General features: G+C 50.4%; 9 protein-coding genes; 2 read left to right on the plus strand and 7 right to left on the minus strand.

The window, feature by feature from the left end:
- Positions 1-44: 44 nt before the first annotated feature.
- FFUJ_00619 (probable 40s ribosomal protein S6.e, cytosolic) lies at positions 45-1,464 on the minus strand (the record flags this gene model as incomplete). XM_023573040.1 has 6 exons in its annotated part: positions 45-140; positions 196-363; positions 550-912; positions 1,004-1,090; positions 1,251-1,295; positions 1,450-1,464. 6 exons carry the CDS (start codon positions 1,462-1,464, stop codon positions 45-47), a joined length of 774 nt encoding a protein of 257 aa, XP_023425529.1.
- Positions 1,465-1,675: 211 nt separating this feature from the next.
- FFUJ_00618 (related to sister chromatid cohesion protein Ctf8) lies at positions 1,676-2,116 on the plus strand (the record flags this gene model as incomplete). Its single annotated transcript, XM_023573051.1, has 1 exon — positions 1,676-2,116. The coding sequence occupies one exon, from the start codon at positions 1,676-1,678 to the stop codon at positions 2,114-2,116; it is 441 nt and encodes a 146-aa protein (XP_023424875.1).
- Positions 2,117-2,370: 254 nt separating this feature from the next.
- On the minus strand, positions 2,371-3,818 carry FFUJ_00617 (probable candidate tumor suppressor DPH2L1; the record flags this gene model as incomplete). XM_023573062.1 has 2 exons in its annotated part: positions 2,371-3,521; positions 3,599-3,818. The coding sequence occupies 2 exons, from the start codon at positions 3,816-3,818 to the stop codon at positions 2,371-2,373; spliced, it is 1,371 nt and encodes a 456-aa protein (XP_023424876.1).
- Positions 3,819-4,336: 518 nt separating this feature from the next.
- FFUJ_00616 (probable H+-exporting ATPase 57K chain, vacuolar) lies at positions 4,337-6,207 on the minus strand (the record flags this gene model as incomplete). XM_023573073.1 has 7 exons in its annotated part: positions 4,337-5,144; positions 5,198-5,523; positions 5,577-5,738; positions 5,792-5,827; positions 5,880-5,899; positions 5,962-6,046; positions 6,109-6,207. The coding sequence occupies 7 exons, from the start codon at positions 6,205-6,207 to the stop codon at positions 4,337-4,339; spliced, it is 1,536 nt and encodes a 511-aa protein (XP_023424877.1).
- A 527-nt stretch (positions 6,208-6,734) lies between these two features.
- FFUJ_00615 (related to hydroxymethylglutaryl-CoA lyase) lies at positions 6,735-7,904 on the minus strand (the record flags this gene model as incomplete). XM_023573085.1 has 2 exons in its annotated part: positions 6,735-7,589; positions 7,644-7,904. The coding sequence occupies 2 exons, from the start codon at positions 7,902-7,904 to the stop codon at positions 6,735-6,737; spliced, it is 1,116 nt and encodes a 371-aa protein (XP_023424878.1).
- A 527-nt stretch (positions 7,905-8,431) lies between these two features.
- FFUJ_00614 (probable alpha-tubulin B) lies at positions 8,432-10,138 on the minus strand (the record flags this gene model as incomplete). XM_023573096.1 has 7 exons in its annotated part: positions 8,432-8,657; positions 8,714-9,137; positions 9,190-9,720; positions 9,775-9,850; positions 9,913-9,939; positions 9,993-10,033; positions 10,114-10,138. The coding sequence occupies 7 exons, from the start codon at positions 10,136-10,138 to the stop codon at positions 8,432-8,434; spliced, it is 1,350 nt and encodes a 449-aa protein (XP_023424879.1).
- A 1,624-nt stretch (positions 10,139-11,762) lies between these two features.
- Positions 11,763-12,487, plus strand: FFUJ_00613 (uncharacterized protein; the record flags this gene model as incomplete). XM_023573098.1 has 2 exons in its annotated part: positions 11,763-12,014; positions 12,071-12,487. The coding sequence occupies 2 exons, from the start codon at positions 11,763-11,765 to the stop codon at positions 12,485-12,487; spliced, it is 669 nt and encodes a 222-aa protein (XP_023424880.1).
- A 352-nt stretch (positions 12,488-12,839) lies between these two features.
- FFUJ_00612 (related to RNQ1-prion, epigenetic modifier of protein function) lies at positions 12,840-14,503 on the minus strand (the record flags this gene model as incomplete). XM_023573099.1 has 3 exons in its annotated part: positions 12,840-13,703; positions 13,757-14,110; positions 14,165-14,503. The coding sequence occupies 3 exons, from the start codon at positions 14,501-14,503 to the stop codon at positions 12,840-12,842; spliced, it is 1,557 nt and encodes a 518-aa protein (XP_023424881.1).
- A 1,419-nt stretch (positions 14,504-15,922) lies between these two features.
- On the minus strand, positions 15,923-17,260 carry FFUJ_00611 (related to spore coat protein SP96 precursor; the record flags this gene model as incomplete). XM_023573100.1 has 2 exons in its annotated part: positions 15,923-16,337; positions 16,392-17,260. 2 exons carry the CDS (start codon positions 17,258-17,260, stop codon positions 15,923-15,925), a joined length of 1,284 nt encoding a protein of 427 aa, XP_023424882.1.
- Between the last annotated feature and the right edge of the window lie 3,936 nt (positions 17,261-21,196).

Below are 21,196 nucleotides of genomic sequence, written 5' to 3' on the forward strand. Positions count from 1 at the left end.
AGACCAAGGTATGATTCCACTTTTTTTCATTAAACGCCAGAACCCTACTTGCGCATAGAGCTTGCTCGTCGCTTACGGGCATCGGCCTTGTTGGCCTTAGCCTCAGCAACACGCTTGGCAAGGACCTGGGCGTACTCGTTCTGCATATCGTGTTAGATGCTGATGATAGGTGTGCTGAGCGTTTGAGTGACTTACGGCCTCGTCCTTGACCTTCTCGGCCTGGCGGCGCTTTAGGGCAGCGCGGTGACGCTTGTGCTGGAGACGTTGAGGGGTGACGAGTCTCTGGATGCGGGGAGCCTTGGTGTAAGGAGACTTGCCCTCACCCTTGGGCTGAACCTCTCGTCGGATAACGTACTTGCGGACCTATGTATCATGTAAGCATTAGCTACTTTGAATTCTTGTGGTTATGATTGTTCAACTCGCTACCCCTTGAACTCTTGCTTGACAAAGAAGATCAAGGGGTCCTCTCACACTCTACCCGGTCTGCCAACTCCTCCACTGCAGCTCCGGGTAGGCGATGATCGAGTATGGGCGTAGGGAGAGACATACATCGTCATCCTTGGTGAGGCCGAAGAACTTGCGGATCTTGGTGGCGCGCTTGGGACCGAGGCGCTTAGGGTGGACGACGTCGGTGAGGCCGGGGATGTCAGCATCACCCTGCTTGACAATGCTAAGGGCGAGGACAGAGAGATCCATGCCGACGATGCAGCCACGGACAGACTTTCGCTTGCGCTCACCGGTGCGTCGGGGTCGGTAGCAAGAGTGGCCCTCGGAGAGGAGGAGGCGGACACGGGTAGGGTGCATGACACCCTGCTTCATGGGGAAACCCTGCTTGTCGTTTCCACCAGTGATGCGGAAGATGTAGCCCTTGAACTCATCGCCGATGGAGTCACCAGGAACCTCAGCGCCCATCTACCAAAAAAAGAGTCAGCATTTTGTTGATCGGTTTGTTGTCGACGAGCCGAGCGGTCGTAGGCAAAAGGGCAGGAGAGGTTCGACGTACGCGCTTCTCCATGAAGACACGGAGCTTGCGCTCATCCTCAATATCGATGAGCTTCTGGCTGCCATTGGCAGGGTAGCTGATGTTCAACTGAAAAAGAAAAATGTCAGCGAATATTTTCTTCGAGATCTTCAATCGAGCAGCAGCGCATGCGTGGAGGCCAGTTGACAGGAGTGATTAATCCATTTCAGATAACAAAAGACTCTCCCGTAAACTCGCATAGCTCGATTGTTGATTGCTATTGTCGTACCTTCATATTGCCAGTTGTGGTGGGTGCAAGTTTACTTGACCTGGCCTGCTGTGAAGTTAGTAGAGGATGATGAGGTTCGAAATTTCCGAATTCGAAAATTGTGGAAGGCAAGTGCGAGTCGCTAGGGCTCTTACTGCCGGGCAGCCAATGAAAACAATTTTGGCCCTCGGGAAAAAGAAAGTCCGATTTCTCCGCTCACCTGCCTCAGATCCATGGTGTGAGCTACTATCGACTGTTCCACACCGTGTATCTGTCCGTATTTTCCACACTGTAGAGCTCTAGGCGTACCTCGAACTTTTGTTTACATAGACTCAAGGTGTCAGTGGAAGCTCAGCTGGAGAGATTAGATACTGATACATATCCGCCCAAATGTTGGACCGATATAAACAGTCTGAAACATCGTCACTCTCACTTTTTCTCTCGTCATGTCCTCGGCCAAGCTATATCCTCCAAGCAACAAGGCGCCGTCCTCAAGTCCTCTACCTCAACTCCTGCAGACCCCCTCAGGTCTAGCTCTCCTGGAACTTCAAGGAACCATCAATCTACCCCAAGACGCCAATGGAGATGCACTAGGTGGCGTCCAAGTTGGAAGACTTGACTTCCCAGATTTCGTGATGGGTACCGAAGACTCAGCATGGATGAAGCGGGTTCACCTTTATGTCGGCCAGCATCAACGTCTCACTGGGGAGATCAAGAAGCTCCCAAAAGCAATGGCCGTAGTCAGAAAGAGAGAGAATAAGGTGATATCTGGCTCAGGGGGAGAAACACTCGAGCAGGGCGAAAATCTTGAGGTGGTTGAGATTGTCAAGTACAAGCTTATGTTTCCAAACCGGCCAGAGCCTGTCGGAACAGCCAATGCGACCTGATTGTCTTTTCTTTTACACTAGGAGGTCAACAAAAAAAAGGCTATATCGTACTACGAATGCTGAGCGACACTTCTGCACCTTATTCCAAGTCAACACTCAAATCTCTCATATCCTCTTAATCCGAGTCCAAAGCTCACACATGCGTCCACTTCTTTTTATCGATATTCAACTTTATTCTTCATCACCCTACTGTGTATCCAGCCAAGGTCCTATAGCACTTGATGGATCTCAACCATTCAGTATCATCATTGCTTCTACCCTGAGGCAGTCTGCAATGGCCTTGTCCTTCCTAGCCCGTCCTTTCCGTAGTAGTCCATGGGATAGACGCCTTCACCCCAATCTTGTCGCTCGCCCAATGCAACAAGTGCCTCATACGGCGTCAGCAACGGCCGTGGGAATGCATAACCCCAATCAATACTCAATCGAGGGCAAGCAACCTGTACCCAGCACTCGACATCCGACATGAGCGCCAATTTGCCCGGAAAGATCTCACTTAGTAGCAAGTGCACAATAGGAATGCCTCGCGCCTTGAGCTCTTTCTCGATGAGGCCCAACGTATGCGGGTTGCCCTGGCGGCCAAGGGCGCCGAGAATCAGGCCCCATTTGCGTGCTGTACGGGCGCTATGAATGGCTGTTCGACGGAGAGACTGCATTTCCTCATGGCCGTACGCCTCCCGCGTGAGCTTTCGAGAGTAAGGGTCGTATCGGTACGCTGGAATAGAAGGGTTGTGAATCATGATACTCTCAAGGTGGAAACGACCATCACCCAGGTACAGGATCAGATCGATATTGTCGTCGTCTTTCAGACGAGGAGAAGTGCAGCCCAGAATCTCACCCTTACTCAATGGTGCAATCTGGGGGACGAGAACTCGGAAGCCACCGCGCTCGAGACTGCTCTTGACGCCATGGATAGTAGCGTTAAACTGAATAGTGCCGACAACAGCTATTGTTTTGCCACTGGCAAAGTTGCGCTCAAGGGATGCTAGGAGATGTGTCGCGTCAATGCTGATGTCTACAAAGACGTATAGAGTTTTGATCGTGGTCACGTCGACGGGGATGAGACAACTGTGGGCATAGTGCACCAGCAGGTCACAACCAAGGGCCCTTGCTGTGTAATCATCGATACAGCAGGCGCCATAAGTCACATCGCCCATAATTAGTGTCTCGACACCAGGGCAGAACTGCGTCAAGATATCTGATATAGTAGTGGCAAAGAGTAAAAGGCCCTCGGGCATCTGTAGCGCAACTCTCTTGGCGTTTGCAGTTTGAATGCGGTGGATCGTCTTGGGGATCTCAAAGTTGTAGTTAGCAGGCAATAACGCAATGGCAGCTTTCAGATCAGTGTTCTCAAGAATTTCTTTCGGAACTTGGTTTAGAAGTCGGGGAGCCCTCCGAGGTTTGGCAGCTATAATAAACAGCATGAGTATACCTTGATCCATTCCTGAATTGCGTTTGGTGACAAAGGACAGTGTTTTCACATACTCTGAACAGCACCGCTCTCCCCTGATGCTCCTGACTCTCCGAGCTTTGCTGCGGCTTCAACTGCTGCTCTTCGTCCTATGAATCTCTTCTTTGGTTGTTTCAGTGGCGTTGCTGTCTCTGGCTCATTTTGGACGGCAGGGGCTTGACTCGTCTGAGCGAGCTGAGCTTCTTCGATATCTGCTGCTGTGCCCAGGTCTGTTTGTCTTCTATCTTCCTCCATATTGTGCTCGTATGAGGGGGAGAAAAAGGCGATATGCTATCCACGACGAAATTACCTCGGAACAAATCAAGAGTTCTCTAACATGACCTGTTCAATCTGGAGTAAGTACAACCCAAAAAAGAAAAATAAAGATGTGGCATGTGCGTGACTCGAACTTTCGACACTGTAGATCCACTCTCCATGACCTCGACTTTATTGGTTGTCTGAATCTAAAGAGATGCCATAACAACAATCCAAGGTTTTACTTTACTATTGTATGTTCTCATCGCCATGGCAAGTTATGCTCCTCTTGGCTCAGGTCATCGATCATAAGACGTCAGGATCAGGTTGAGGATCGGTTGAATTGCATTGGCTCGCCCCCCTATCTTCGCCCATATACCTACTCTTGCTCTGCTTTACAGCCTCCCTCAACAACAGCGTGAAAACAATCAGCGTAAAACATTTCTCTCTCTGCTCTTCCATCAGCCTGGTGCGCGCGCTCATTATACTATCTATCAAAATGCCGACAAGCCGTTCCCTCATGCGTCAATAAGGTTCTCTTCCGTCTGCTGCTGGCTTCGGGCCTCAGTATCTGCTCGAGCCTTACCCTTGGCCTTGGACTCCTTCGCAGCTCGCTGGTAGAACTCGTTGAGAACCTTGGCGGGAATACGGTTGAGCAACTCCTTAGGGTAAATACGCAGAAGGCTCCATGCAAGGTCCAGAGACTCATAAATAGATCGAGACTCGTACTGTCCCTGGCTGATGAACTGTCGCTCGAACTTCTCCAAGAACTCAAGGGACAGCTTGTCCTCAGCAGACAAAGCCTCCTCACCAACGACAGCCTTCATGGCTGCGGCATCACGACCAATAGCGTACTTGGCGTACAGTTGGTTGGAAACATCACCGTGGTCCTTTCGAGTCATGCCCTCACCAATGGCAGACTTCATCAAACGGGATAGCGAAGGCAGAACATTGATGGGCGGGTAGATTCCACGGTTGTCCAGAGCTCGGTCAATGAACACCTGACCCTCGGTAATGTAACCTGTCAGATCAGGAATGGGGTGGGTGATATCGTCGTTAGGCATGGTCAGAATGGGAATCTGAGTAATGGAACCATTGCGGCCCTCAACACGACCGGCTCGTTCATAGATGGTGGACAAATCAGTGTACATGTAACCAGGGTATCCGCGACGACCGGGAACTTCTTCTCGAGCGGCTGAAACTTCTCGGAGAGCATCACAGTAAGCAGAAAGATCGGTAAGGATGACCAAAACGTGCTTCTCGAGCTGGTAGGCGTAATATTCGGCGGTGGTGAGAGCAAGACGAGGGGTAATAATACGTTCGATGCTGGACAGAAATTAGTACGCGTATCGTCGTTATGAATATGGTTCGCAGCTTACGTAGGATCGTTGGCAAGGTTCAGGAAGAGTGTAACACGCTCCAGACTGCCGTTCTCCTCAAAGTCGCGGGTGAAGAAACGGGCAGTTTCCAAGTTAACACCCATAGCACCGAAGACGATCGAGAAATTCTCCTCGTGGCCATCATGAACGCCCTTGTTAGTAATACCCTGCTTCTGGACGAGGCCAGCCTGTCGGCAAATCTGGGCAGCGATTTCGTTGTGAGGTAGACCGGAGGCGGAAAAAATGGGAATCTTTTGTCCTCGGGCAATCGAGTTCATGGTGTCAATAGCAGAGATACCTGTGGAGATCATCTCCTCGGGATATTCCTACATCATGGGTCAGATTACATCGACCGTGCAGCGCTGATGGATAGCCTTACACGAGAGTAAGGGTTAATAGGAGAACCGTTGATGTCAAGGTAATCTTCAGCCAACACCTTGGGACCCTTATCAATAGCTCGACCGGAACCATCAAAGATACGACCAAGCATGTCTTCAGAGACACCGATTTTCAAACTCTGGCCTGTAAACTGAACCTTGGTCTGTGGTCGTCTTAGCTTGATGTTCTCCCAATAGAGCTCGCAATGCCACCTACCTTCTTCACATCGATGCCAGAAGTACCCTCAAAGACCTATACAATCGTCAATCGCCATATCATTCGCATCGTATCCATGTAAAAGTACCTGGACGACAGCTCGATCACCTAGCAAACCATATCAGCATATTCCGCGTCATTACCTCAGAGACGCCAGCAGCCACACTAACCTCGAGCTTCCAAAACTTGACCAGAGCGCTCAGTGCCATCGGGAAGAGTGAGTGTCACGATCTCATTGTATCGCGGGAATTTGACCTGTTTTGTTGTCAGCCCGCAAGCTCCAAGCCGGTTCGATTTGGCAGATGACGACCGCGTACATTATCGAGGATGACGAGGGGACCGTTGACGCCGCCAACAGTGTTGTATCGAATTCTGGGGATGACCGAGTACGATGAGGACTCGCGAGGGTCCGCCATGATGGGCGATGGATCGTTAATCGGACGGTTGAAGTAAGGGGCAAAATAGAATATAGGAGCCGATCGCGAAGCTTAGAGGTGAAGTTGGGAGAAGGTCTCAAGAGGTTGGAGGAGGTTGAGCTTGCTTCATCCAAGTGGGGCCTTTCCAGCTGCGCCAGCCCAAAGGCGACGCACGGCCGATAGCCTTCACCTCCACATGGGAACGTTTCTACGACATCAGTGACATCACATGACATTCGCAGAGGTAAAGTAGGCATTCTAGGGGAGGAAAGAAAACACAGGACCTCGATCCTGAATGACAAAAAGACTTAGGTGATATAGCCTAAGCTTAGGATAGCTTTTGCTAAGTTTATTTTGACACCCCACATTAAGATTTGCTGTTTTCTTGCCCCCCGAGGGCATTTTAAGTCTGTCAGCTTAACAGAAGGAAACTTGGGACATGAGTTATTTCTGAATAACCAGATAGGTAGGTAGATAGTTGATTGCCTTTTCTTACTATACTCAACGATAACAATACAGCAACAAGCTCAAGCTTCCTCTTTAGCTTTCCTTTGCATAGCTCGAGTCCGAGCTCCAAGAACTGCTTTGCCTACGGTGCTGCCATTTTCCTTACCCAACTCTTTTGTGATCCAGTCTCCAATGTCGGACATAGCATCCAGATTAATGCCAGTGTCCATACCCAGAGTCTCCATGAAGTAAACCATGTTTTCTGTTGAAACGTTACCGGTCGCGCCAGGGCTGTAAGGACAGCCCCCCAGACCACCAACACTGCTATCGAACGTCCGAATGCCGTGCTCTAGGGATACAGCTGTGTTCACTAGAGCTTGGCCATATGTATCGTGGAAGTGCATGGCAATGTCCTCAGTTCGAATACCAGCTGCAGACATGCATTGGAGGAGAGCTCCGGTTCGAGGTGCTGTACCCATTCCTGTAGTGTCTCCGAGTGAGATCTCATCCGCTCCAGCCTCCAAAAGGTCGGTAGCAATCTCGGCCACTTTGTGAGGATCAACGTCGAACCCTTCGAATGGGCATCCTAGGACTACAGAAATGTAGGCGCGCACTCGGAGACCAATAGCCTTGGAATCCCTAATCACCTCCTTGAAGCGTTCGAGCGATGTCTTGATATCGCAATTGAGGTTCTTCTGCGTGAAGCTCTCGGTGGCAGCAGCAAAGACTGCGACTTCAACAGCTGGCTTGGTGGCGGCCGCGGCTCCAGATGCTGGCTCTAGTTGAGTTGCGAACTTTCCGCTATTCGCACTGAGGACATCGGCGGCAGATTTGAGGCCCTTGCCATTGGGTGCTAGGAAGGAGTATGAGATCGGGCCAGGAGAAGAAACCTTTCCGTCGAGGATGTGCTGCAATATTTCGCTGGAGTTGCTCATCTATCGTAAAAGTGTCAGGTTGCTGAGTAGACATCGGAGGAGCAAGAACACTACCTGAGGCACCCATTTTGGAGCAACAAAGGATCCAGCTTCAATTGTAGAAACTCCAGTTCGGGCCAATCGTTCGATAAGTTCAATCTTGGTCTCCAACGGGATTGCCTTCTTCTCATTCTGCAGGCCGTCCCGAGGCCCAACCTCGACGAGCCTAACCCGGTTATCATATGACTGATTGCTGGCCGTCGCAAGGCCTCTATGCCAGCGAATTTGCTGCGAGCGGCGACATGCTCTGCAGACGCTGGACCGCAAGAGACTCATGCTTGAAAATTTTCGTGAGCAGGCGACACAGGAGTCGATGTGCGTTCGATTGAAATGCGTCCAAGTAGAAGGTATTGAAGTGTCGAGCTTGATGGGAGGTCTAAGTATTGGACACAATCCGCGTACTATCGGCCCCCCAGAACATGGGCCGAGCTTCGGGCTTCGGTACAGTACCGATACAGTTACAGTTAAAGGGCCGGGGCGGCTTTCTAAACCCGTTGTTCCCCGCATTGTTTATCCATGACATTCGCGGGCTTCGATAGCTGACGGGTAATTTTGTTGTAAGGAGAGGTATCTTGCATTATTACAACTACAATACTCGCAACTACAGTACTGCCTCACATAATGCCAACGGCTCAGACATGGAAGCTGCAGAGGCAACCAATCCATGTACAGATTTTGGTTCCTTTTGACATTAAAATTCGTTTTGGCTTGACCTTTGTGAAAATAAGAAAATACACCTCTTGATCGTTGACAGGCTAAAACTGGGTAGAAGTCGGTATTCCAGTAATCGCATACGTAACCGCTTAGTACTCAGCCTCGAGCTCCTCCTCACCCATGGAGTCGGTGGCGACCTCCTCGTAATCGCGCTCCAGGGCAGCAAGATCCTCACGAGCCTCAGAGAACTCGCCTTCCTCCATACCTTCACCGACGTACCAGTGGACGAAGGCACGCTTGGAGTGCATGAGATCGAACTTGAGAGAAAGTGAAGACCATGCCTCAGCGATGGCGGTAGTATTAGAGAGCATGCAGCTGTTTTGGCGTTAGTTCATTCATTCCATTCGTCATATGACAAGGAATCGACTTACACAGCGCGGCTGACCTTGGCGAGGTCACCGTTAGGCACATTCTCGGGGGCCTGGTAGCAGATACCAAGCTTGAAACCAGTGGGGCACCAATCGACGAACTGGATAGTTCGCTTGGTCTTCAGTGTGGCAACAGCAGCATGGGCGTCGTTGGGAACGACGTCACCACGGTACAGCAAGCAGGTAGCCATGTACTTGCCGTGACGGGGGTCACACTTGACCATCTGGTTGTTAGGCTCGAAGCAAGACATTGTCATCTCTTGGACGGAGTTGGCTTCGTGGGCAGCCTTAGCAGCGGAGATGACCGGGGCGTAGGCGACCAGAGGGAAGTGAATTCTGGGGTAAGGAACCAAGTTGGTCTGGAATTCGTTCAAGTCGACGTTCAGGGATCCATCGAATCGCAAAGAGGCAGTAATAGAAGAGACGACTGCATGTTGTTAGTCAAATGGCAACTGCATAGCCCAACAGCTATAACATACCCTGAGCAATGAGACGGTTGAGGTTCTCGTAGTTAGGGCGCTCGAGACCGAGGTTTCGGCGGCAGATGTCGTAAATAGCCTCATTGTCAACCATGAAAGAGCAATCAGAGTGCTCAAGGGTGGTGTGTGTGGTAAGGATAGAGTTGTATGGCTCGACAACGGATGTGGCAGTCTGGGGCGCGGGATAAACACAGAACTCCAGCTTGCTCTTCTTGCCATAGTCGACCGACAGACGCTCCATCAGGAGAGCGCCAAAACCAGAACCAGTACCTCCACCGAAAGAGTGGAACACGAGGAAGCCCTGGAGGCCAACACAGTTGTCGGCAACACGGCGAATCTTGTCGAGGACGCCATCGATGAGCTCCTTTCCGACGGTGTAGTGACCACGGGCGTAGTTGTTTGAGGCATCCTCCTTGCCAGTGATCATCATCTCAGGGTGGAAAAGGTTGCGGTAGGCACCGGTGCGGACCTCGTCGACGACATTGGGCTCCAAATCACAGTAGATGGCGCGGGGGACATACTTGCCCTGACCTAGAAATGGGTTAGAACAGCAGCACGACCATCAAGTCCTAGGTTAAGCCATACCAGTCTCGGAGAAGAAAGTGCTGAAACCCTGATCGGGGTCTTGGGACTTTCGCTCCTCTGTGAGGTAACCATCAGGCTGCAGTTGGTCAGTATTTGGTCATGGTGTTTGTTGACAAATTTAGGGGTTATCGTGTGTACCTGGATACCGTGCTCGAGGCAGTAAAGCTAAGAAAACAATCAGTACGGATCGATACAAACAAAGTCTTGACAAAACTCACCTCCCAGCAGGAGTTGGCGATTTGGCAACCAGCCTGACCAACTAGAACAGCTCAGTTAGCATCGCAACAGAGCAGACAGAGATGCGGTGAAAGCCCAACGTCAAAGGGAGGAACAGCTTACCGTTGATGCTAATGACCTCACGCATGTTTGCTGACGATAGTGTTTACAAGTATGAGATGGAGGAAGTCGATGCAATGCAAGAGCAGAGAAGAGGGACCACGAGAAAAGAGGAGGACAAAAAAGGACAGGCCAGACAAGGCTTTTACAACGGGAAGAGAGGAGACAAGGCGAGGGCGAATGTTTGGTTTGGTGATAAGTTAGCGGAGTGGAGTGGGCTGGATGGGAGAAAATAGGTGAGGTGGGGGAAATTTGGCAGACAGGGGAGTCTTTGCTGCCCTCCACTGGGATTGGATTGGACCTTCTATGGGTTTGTTGATTTGATTTGATTTCGAGGCGTGCCTGGGCTGAAAAGGGGCAAGCGCGTCCTGCAACGCCCTGTTGGCGTTTTCCGCTGCCGGCGCCTGTTGGCCAGCTGCCAGGGCCCCAGGGGTTGCCCAAAGGACCCTCCCGTCTGGACACCTACCACTCGGTCGTTTCTGTGTCTGTGGTTATGGTTCTTCGCTTCACCGCTCCATCAATATTAGCAGCTTCGAGGATTTATTATGTCCAGCATTACGGAATCGTCGTGTAGAGGCTGGGGCTGGATTTAACGGACCAGGCTGCCAACGCCAGGACACTCAAGTTGAGTTATTGGTGTCTCTCTTGGACGGTGACCCAATGGATGGATCCATATTTACTTACCACTGTCGAACGACATCTCATCTCGGGCTGTTGAGGCGTTCATTTCGCCTGTGTTAATTATACCTAATTGACCTCATCCATCCCAGGTGTCATATCTGAACTTTGAACAGTCTCTAATTCAACTCAAAAGAAAATATCATAAGCAATTCAATCACTCTTGTTCCTTTTTCTTTCTTTTCACAGTATGTATTCTCTTTCTTCACGGGAAGATAGTTGCAGAAGCCATCCTTGTCGGGCACTGTTCATTTGTTTACATTACATCCCTGTTGCTATCCCCAGTACATACGTGCCAGGAACCACAGCTCCCTTCTCGTTAGCCACCTTACTTATCGTTCGCCCTGTGCTCAGTACCGGCAGCCTAGGTACTTGCCTACTACCTGTAGGAGGTAGTTCCTATTACAAGACATGGTTAATAAGGGGCAATTCCATTGCGTTCGTAGGTATCCAACTTAGGACCTAGATACTAGATATCCAAGCCGATTATTATGGTACATACGCAGGTGTCACTTGAAAAGCTCACAACTGCCGTTCGTTATCACCACGAGGCTCGAGCTCAGTCGATGATCTTCATTATGGTCTGTGATGTGTCAAAGCCAAGCTTTGACGACTAGTACTATGCACGACCGCGATTCAACGTCATTATCCCTCCATCTGCCAATATGAACTTGCGAAATGTATACATGGAATCACAGATCATGCCATGGCAGATTACTATGTGCTGTAACATTGACGGGAGTTTTAGATAGCTTATGCGGGGCAGTTGGTCTGCATCGCACGTGACGCTTTAGAGCAACACCTTACCTGTGCTTTTGTTTCTAGCTCAACATGTAAGTATCAGCCTGAAAGGAGGAGTTACAAATGAACGCAAACAGTTAGAGGGCAAGCACAGGTCTCCCAACACCAACATGCTGTCTCTCGGGAGGGCTCAAGTAATATACGCCATAGGCGGCCTGCTGTGTCTTCTTAGCATGGCCATCGCCAATGTTGAAAAGACAATCTTCACAGCCCCGCCATCACTCCCTATTCCCCAACAGAAGCCTTCACTGGGTGATCTCAGACTACCGACCCTTACACCAGACGCCCCAAATATTCGAACTCATATCAGCCGCGTGTTTCCCTCTGAGCCAAAGGATTACGCTTCCGGCGTTGCAACGTGGGTGCTTCTTGATAAACTAAACCAAGGCCAGCGATATGAATTTCGTATATGCTGGGCTGCGATTGTGAGTCAACATGAGATTTACGTAGAGAAAGCAAGCTAATTCGTCTTCGCCGCCAGCAACCCACTGTATTTAACTTGGCTGTATACGAGCTGGACACCGTGTGGCAGACACCAGAGCTGATTCAATCACTTGCCAACTACTCATTTTCTCGCCAAGACCAAGAAGCTGTACTGACAAAAGAGTCAACTCAAACTGAAGGCAGGGAGCGCGAGGCTTCCGTTCTTCTGCTCCAGATCAAGTCATCTGCTGACTACTTTACGAACGACGCGGCTCTCATGAAGGATCCTTCACCTGTACACGTAGATCTCATCCTCGACCCCTATCTTTATGGTATCGTCCCCCGTTCTCTAGTCCCAGCAGCTGGTTATCTTGTTCTCGTCGGCGCGGTGGCTTGGTTTGTGTCCAGATCTATCGCCTCTAGGTTACAGACTATTACAGTCACAACCGATGGCGCAAACAAGAAACAGAATTGATGAACGGAGGTGTTGGCACCATTGGGCTCTCGACTCTAGATGCTAAAAAAGGGACTTGGTGGAATGCGTTCTACTATGTACGTTAATCATATTGCTCGTAACTTCTCCAACTTCCTGCCACTCTCCTCCCTTGCCCCCTCGAGAGCTTCGATATCTATACTCATTTCAACACACATCTTCATCGAAAAACACTTTCATATCAAGCATCCAAGTGTCGGATGTGACAGGAGAGCTATAAATTTCTTCGGTGTGGAATATTCTTGCGATCTCATACCAAAACTATAAGATGGCCGATGGCTCAAAAGAGGGTCATAAATACTGCGATTGTTCCGTACAGGTTCATTGCAGTCTCTCAGTAAGCTCCTCCATACTGAGGATGGGAACCATGAGGCACAGGAGGAGCGCCACTGTTGAATTGCGGCTGGCCACCGTAAGACTGCTGGTTCCCCTGGCCTGCGTTATAAGAAGGGCTATATCCTCCGGGGGGGCCTCCTGGTGGTGGAGGGGGAAAGTTCTGATTGCCTGAGTTTGGCGGTGGTGCACTATAGCCCTGTGACTGCTGAGCATGTTGATCAGGCGGGCCGCCAAAGTGGCCGCCGTGCGCCTGAATATCAGGATAGCCTGTACCAGAAGACGGCTGATGTGGCTGTTGTCCAGGGGGTGGAGGAAAGTATTGCTGTCCCTGTTGTGCATTTTGTCCATGTTGGGGAGGGCCTCCTGGCGGAGGAGGAGGGAACGAGTTGTTCGAAGAACCATGAGGGCTCCCACCGAAAGAAGAGTTACCTCCGTACTGCTGGTTCGAACCAGGCTGCTGCTGATGACTGCCATAAGGGCCATTCTGACCCGGCTGTTGCTGATGCGCGCTGTACTGTTGGCCTGGCTCAGAGTGTTGCTGACCATACTGCTGGTTTCCGCCGGGCTGTTGCTGATGCGAGTTAAAAGGCTGATGAGAACCTGGCTGCTGCTGCGATCCGTATGTCTGATTCTGACCAGGTTGGTGTTGAGAGCCGTACTGTTGGTTCGAGCCATGCTGTTGATGCTGGTTCGGGGATGGAGAGCCATAGGAATGCACACCGGCTGCGGGGGGCGCTGAAGCCGCCGAAGGAGCTGAGCCCGTAGGATTGTAGGTTGGTGCCTCGCCGGAGTACGTTCCACCACCACCACCCTGCTGTTGCGGCTGTTGCCCCGAGCTATAGCCAAAGTTGGAGTTTTGTCCCTATCGCCCGGTTAGTCTTGCGCAAACAGCGCACACTGATGTTGTGAACATACACTGCTGCCGTGTTTGCCGCCAAACATAGTTGCGACACCACCCATGAGCTGCCCGGCGAGGCCTCCCTGATGATGGCTTGAGCTCTGGTTGGAATTGCCATGGTAATTTTGGGGGGCAGGGGGCTTCTCCTGACTAGCCGAGTGCATAAAGCTCGACGCCAGTTGCCCAACGAGCTTTCCTGCTCCTGAGGGCTTGTTTCCCCCATTGCTGCCGCCACTACCACCATGGCTACCGCCAAGGAACTGGTTGGCAAGACCTCCAAGATTGCCCAATGGACTAGAGCTGTGGCCACCGCTGCTGCTACCACCATGACCAGAGTTCTTTCCGCCGAGCAAAGCGTTCATAGCCATGCTCTGAGAGGCTGTTAGCACAATTCAACACTATCGAGAAATGCCAAGACGACATACTCCAAGACCCCGTTCACCAGAGGGACCGTCTACACCTCGGGTGCCGTCCGGCATAATTGGTTCCATGGTACCATCTGCATGGCGCACAGTTTGCGATCCATCAGGATGCGTGATGAGCTCCGAACGCTTGGGAGCGCCGTAAGGATGTTCGCCCTGGGGAGCTGGAGTATTTCCCGTTTTGGCTGGTTCTGTAGGAACCTCCCACTGCGAAACGCCGGTCGATAGCTGTACATAATAATACTTCTTGCTTGTACCATCCCATTGAGCAATCCAGCCCGCGGGCAGAGGGGGGGGAGCAAACGTGGGGCCTTCGGCCTGAGGAGAAGCAGGGCCCGTCATGTTCGAAATACGGTATAGGTAAAGATATTGTATGTAGCGGTCGAGGCGGGGAGATGTCGCAAATGGAGGGGTCGCAGATAAGGTAGGCAGAGGATGAATAAATTGCGGCGTGGCGAGGGTGAAGGAGTGGTTGAAGACGGAAGTCCGTCACTGAGCTACAAGGGCTGCAGTCATGAAGGGTGTAAAATACAAGAGGCGGGAACACGACAAGAGACGAGGTGAGGTTTAGATGGTGTCGCCTCTAAACTAACCCTGTGGAGGTCAATAAGGCAGGCTTGGCTTGACTGGGCTAAGCTGGAGGAGGGGCTCCAGGCTCTCTTTCGCCGCCCAAGATTGATTGATGGGAAGACGCCCTCAGCGAGAGGAAAGCCCACTTTGGGTTGTTACATTACCCTCGAGGGTCTACAGAAGTGAGTATCAAACTAAACCAGCCCACAAATTCCAACAACTCGGTCCAGTGTCTTCTACCATGACACCAATTTTTGTATAGAGCGCCAGGTCTATAACTTCTACTATCGGGCTCTGGAAAACCCACTCAGATATGTACTCGTACTGTACTCCTGATCTCTCAATTGCTTCATCTTACCATCCAAAAAGACTCCAATAGGCTTCTGACGAGACCAAGCACAGCCCCGCCAGCAGCCCAGGTTAGGCTTGGGTTCCAGACAAAAACCTACCCTTAATGATTACTGTATATATACTGTCTGATAAGGGCCAGTCTTGGTGTTTGAAGAATGTCTGATGATATAGCGAACCAATCACGACCTTTCGCACAAGTTCATATCGCACTGTGCATGTTGCTGTTTTGGCATCATGATGAAAAGTATGCTTTACCTAGCACCTAGTTACACTGGTAGACCGGCTTCACAGCCCCTCCTCTCGCAACAACACAACACACCAAAAGTGGTCTCTAGCCTGCAGCGGGCCGGGCGGGCGGGCTCCAAATGATCACTTACTTATGTTTACGTGTCGTAGGCGGCCTCTTTCCATCCAACGAAGTCCATACAAACCCCAACACACACATTGGCTGACCCAGGCTCGGCTAGGGTAGGCAGTAAAGCATGCCTTAGTGTTTTATGGTCATTGCTCTCCACACTTACATAGAATACTGGAATCACCATCCCATAAGTCCAAGTACTTGACAACGAATACTTCAAGCTGTATGCTTCAATAACTTTCTTATCAGCTCTTTCATGCGATGAGCTATGTTGCACAATTCACAGTCACATTCACGTCGGAATAAGTGTTTTGAAAGATCCATGAGTCTAATTCCTATTCCAGTTATTGTACATGAAGATAAAAACTCCCATATCCTTCCATCTACTGTTCCAGAACGTCAAGCAAAGTGTATGCTATTCTATTTTGCTCTCCTTCCTCTTGACATTCCGAATTGCAGCTCAGCTCTAGTTCAGGATAGCCTTAGACCTGGCGACCTCGAATGGCGAGTCGACGACCGAAACCAAAGGCCATCGCCGAGCTCTTATTGCCAGAGCAAGTTGTACCAGCGGCCATAGATTGAACGACAGACCAGCGACCGGAAGCGCAACGCTGGTACTTGGTTCCGCCAATGCAATTCCAGGCACCCTCATCACTGCATGCAGCTCCAGCAGTCTCTTCTGAACCGGAGCCAGAGCCACCGTCACCTGCGCCAGGAGCAGCGGGGGTAGTAGGAGCAGGCTCAGGGCTACCAACACTGGTAGGAACAGGCTGACCGCCAGTTCCAGGGGCAGGTTTGGTCATGGTCAAGAGAGTGCTGGTTGCGGCGGGAGCTGAAGGAGCAGGGGCACCAGTAGCCTCAGCAGGCTGAGAGACAGTGACGAAAACACCACCAGGACTATGAATTTGTGAGTTAGGAGCATTACCAATAGAAGAGGGGGAGGGTACATACGCTGAAGGGGCGCCGGCAGCTGGGGCTGATGGCTGAGCGGCAGGGGATGAAGGTTGAGCAGCAGGTTGAGTCTGAGTAGGGACAGCACTTGGAGCAGCACCGTTGTTGCCTCCAGCGGATCCGTCAGCGGGAGTGCTAGGAGCAGCACCGTTGCTACCATCACCGGAGCCAGAACCAGAACCAGAGCCACTACCAGATCCTGCCTTACCACAAGTACCCTTGGGGCCAGCAGTTTTCTGAGAGTCGTTGCTCACATCGGGACCAGGATCGGGGAATTCGAGATCGGACGACTCCTCGGTAGTGCAGCCGTTGCCGACGTTAGCAACGAACATCTCAGGACGGTTGCTCATGGCGTCTGCTCGCTTGCCGGAACCACCACCAATAGTGACGGCAGCGCAATTCATGTACATCTCACGGTTACCGATCTGATTGAACCACGACCAAGCGAAGATAGCCTCGCCGGATGGAGCGTCGCTGGGGACCTTGAAGTCGAAGGTGGTGGTACCAGCACCAGGGCAGTTACCGATGTAAGAGTGGATAACCTTCCAAGACTTTCCTTTGTCGTAGGAAAGGGAAGCCTGGCAACTGCCACCGCCGTGGTTAGCGCCGCCGGTGATGCTCATGTTGTAGGAACCGCCGGCTGCCCAGTCTGCGACCGAGGCACCCTCCTTAGTACCAAAGAGGGAGTGGTAGCCCTTGCAAGGAAAGTTGGCGCCGCTGGCATCGAGAGGGGCGGTCATGCTGTAGTCGACATCGCTACCAGCATTGGGGTTGGATTTTGACTTGAAGGGGGGAGGGTAAATCATCTCCATATGTGCCTGGGCTAGACCAGCCAGACCGAGGCACGCAGCGACAGATGAGAAATGCATTTTGTCGCAGTTGAAAAAAGTTGTGGTTAAAGCGGAAGTTGTGTGTGAGGGTATCTCGAAAAGAAGTTGATGTTGACACGGTTGTGTTGTTGTCGAGTGTTGCTCAGAGATTGCTTGGAGTGAATCCTTGTGGTGAGTCTTGCAGGATGAAAGAGTTCTGAAAGGATTGAAGCGCTTTTATATCGGAGCCTGGCTTGTCCTTTGAGATTTTTCGGGCTTCTCGTTGTTCAAGTGAACTGATAATGAATGGTGAACCACGGGTGCTGGTTCTGTTGCAGTCGTTATTGTTCGGTGGTCGAACAGCGAATCAAAGGATTGTGGGTAATGGGACAACAGCGTTGGTAAAGTAAGGAAAGTGACGAGGGACAATAAGATCCCAGCACGAGCAAGGTGAAGAATATTTGTGACTGTAAGGAAGAGAGAGAAAACAACAGTGACTGTACACCAGAAGTGACGAGCAGTGGCGGGCACAGATGGGTTAAGCGATCTTGTTTTCTCGAACAGGTCGGCGGCGTCGGACGGGAGGTAGGTTCCAGGTGACACAAGGGCCGAGTTCTTGTACGTTGTCCAGTCGGTGAGTTGATGAAAGATGTCGTTCAGGAAAAGATTCCAGTGTCTGTTACAAACAGGATAGACTGGGGTAGAAGAAGTGAGGATGAAGTTTCTTGATTGTGAGGGAATGTATCCAGCCCGTCAAGGGAGTGTCAAGAAGAAGAAGAAAGAAGAAGAAGTGAAGAAGAAAGAAGCCAAGAAGGGACCGTCTAGAGATAGAATCCTGAGCGTTGCTGCAGATGAACAGAAAGAAAGCGTATTTTGGAGGTTGGGGAGGCCCTCTTATGTAGTACTCGGTACGATCACAACCACTTTCCTCTACCCACCAGGTCTGGCAGGTCAGAATGTTTCAGTCGTTTCGTTTCGGCTGCCTCTAAGCCAAGACACAGCACAGAGCAGAGTCAATAACCGGACGGACCCTTGACAGTAGTTGACTAACTAATCCATACCAACCGTCTCCTGATTCCCTGTCCTGAATCGCAGCGCGGCAAAGGTCCAGCGAATTAGTCGCTCTCGTTGTTCGTCTTTGCCCCTTGCAGGCTTGCAGAGCCAGGGCCTCCAACTCCACAGAGCATGAACACACCCAACTACACAGCCCGGAAGTAAGTGCCATCAAGAGGCGGGAGGGTCCCTTAGGATCGACGTTATTCCCTTGACTCACCAGGAACAGTTTTCGGGGAGCCAAGCGACTGGTGGTGGAAGCGTCTCGACTGTGGGCGTCTATGTCGCATGTGTCTGGAGACCCCCTTGAGAGCCGGCGCCTAATGGCAAGCAAAGGATTCTCCTGCCTACTAGGGTGCCTACCTACTTACCTACTTATTCAAATAGCTAGTCACGTCATGGTGCTTCTGATACCCAATACCCATAAGTCATTTCTGTTTCTTTCTATCGCCATCGTTGGTTACATGGATCTCATGCCATTGTTCTCTGTCGACCTACCTACATCGGAGAGAGCGTTGATGTCGAAAAGAAAAGTGGTACCCCTGGACAGAGGCGCCGGGCCAAGGATTTGAAACCGATCTCTTCCCCACATGCCCTTGCAAGCACAGACTCTTAGATTATCATGCTAGATACTCAATAGAAAGTCTCCAACTAAGCCTCTTAAGCGTTTAGACAGACATCTACTGGACAAGGGAGAAGCGACACCTGATACACGAGTTGTTGGTCTAGCCCTTTTCCTCCTTTCTCTGTTACTAAATCTCTTGCTTTCTCTATGAATTCATCATATGCTCTAATCAAACGTCTGCTTTTCATCTCGTAACACAAACCTCCTCTTCAGTACTGGCACTCTTGCATGTGCTGCTTGCTTCGTAGATCTCTTATGCCGTGTTTGCCTGCCATGCGCCGGGCTACATGATGTGAGACCTGACACGGCCCGTTTGTTGTTCGCCTTTGTTGCCACCCAATATTGGCCTTGCTATAATCCCGTTCCCTGTTGTTTTCGTTGTTTCGATCCTTCTTTATGCCCATCTTCGCCGAAATACCCGTCTCGCCTTCAGATAGAACGAATGTCATCCTTTCAGCACATCTATGTACATTAGACGCATACTCTGTCACGGGTGTAAGTCATCAAATCGCAAGGATTGGTTCACCTTTCACGTTAGTTAAAGGCCCGAGTTCCGCACTTCTTTTTTGGTCAAAGGGCAAACAAGGATCAAAGGATGAAGCAAGCCTAGGTGACGGTGTAGGGTTGCCTCAGCCAATCATATTCTAAAGCCTACCCTGTCGCTTCCAAAGCCACCCGCCGCCTAGAAATGCATTGATTGGGCTGGTACCTGAGTGAAACGCGCCATCTGCAATGGCTTCAGGGGAGCCAGATCGGGCAACGATAATACTTTCACTGAAATTTGCCTTTCTTCTAACTGAAGCAACAAATGAATAACATCATGCATCTTAAGATTGACGATTGTTAATAGGATCAAGTTACTACTAATGACTTGCCTATTGGGGATACTCGTGATACATTCATAAGAAAATACACGTAATAAAACCACTTGAACCTGTCAAAGGTTCTAATAAACCCGAAACTTGGGTTATCGCGATTCGAGCAGGTCAAGTCAAATCTGATATGACTTCACGTGAAATTCTGCAATAGCAATGGCCCCTTTCATCTCTAATTTTGTGAACCGGTTCCAAGGGTCCAAAACCACAATTCTTTGGGTAGAGCACGTGAGACATTATTCGAAGTGCCGAATATGCTTGACCTACACGACATTTTAAGACACTGAATGACAAGTGAGTACAATATACACAACAATTAATTTATAATGCCATGTGACAGGGAGTATTGAAAGAACGAGAGCGGTGTAGCCCCCCTCGAATTGTGTTCAATATCATGAGTGTTCCATTGCGTTATCTGCCCAAGGTGAATAGAGTCCAACCGTCAAGCAATTCGATGTTCTGCATCTACCCTGTATAGGTTACCAGCGGATATTGTTGACACTGGATGCTCTTCTTGCCAATCCAACCCAATCAATCACACCTAAGCTAGGTAGTCTCAAGTACACCAAGACATCACATCACATCATCACATGAATATGCGCTGTGCTCACATGAATTGCGGGGATTTGACTCGAAAACCCGATATTGAACCATGGGCCATCCATGATCATTCCCAGCGATTCGAGTATTTTCTTGTCAACCAGGTGAGAGCCGATTTGATATTTCCCTGGTAAGGCAGGGTCTATTGCTGATGATCGTCTGCTGGGGGGTCCCACTTCCAAGCCTCCAACGGCTGAATGGACTGTTAAAATAAATTCCCTTGACGCCTTAACCGTGCTTGAGACAGGGGAGGATGGAAATGCAACGTTGCGGTCACTGGTCACTGGCCACTGGCCATAGCGTTTGGAATAATCAAGACGAACTCTAAATAGAAGGCGGAAATAAAGAGAAAGAAGCTCAAGAAAACCTGACAGGTACACTAGTGACCAAGCTATCCATTTGATAAGCCATTTCCACATCTCAGTGAGATAGATCTAAGCCACTCACAAGCTGTGTTAGTAATTACTTCATTATATCATAGGTAGGTATTGCTGTAGGGTACCAAGTCAAAGCAACCTGGACGTAAGTCTAGAACCTCTTTGCACTCTCAAGCCTACCTATGCAAAGTCAACCACGAGATGTTAACGTTAAAACCATTGGCTGTTAACCGTGTTAGATCGGCATTGTTCCTTCCTTCTCTCGTTGATCTTGGTGTTTACATACCTAGGTACCTTACATCGGCGTTGTCCGGAAATGTTCATCCATGTTCATGTTCTTTGCCCCGTCCCCTGTTTTAACATGCCCCTCCTGTGTTTGAAAAGTCGCCAGGGTGACGAATGGCGTGAGTTCCCACTAGCCCAGCCGCGCGTGTATGCATGTGAGAACTGTAATATCATGTTGATG

Source organism: Fusarium fujikuroi, chromosome FFUJ_chr01 (genome assembly GCF_900079805.1).
Source record: "Fusarium fujikuroi IMI 58289 draft genome, chromosome FFUJ_chr01".
NCBI lineage: Eukaryota > Fungi > Ascomycota > Sordariomycetes > Hypocreales > Nectriaceae > Fusarium > Fusarium fujikuroi.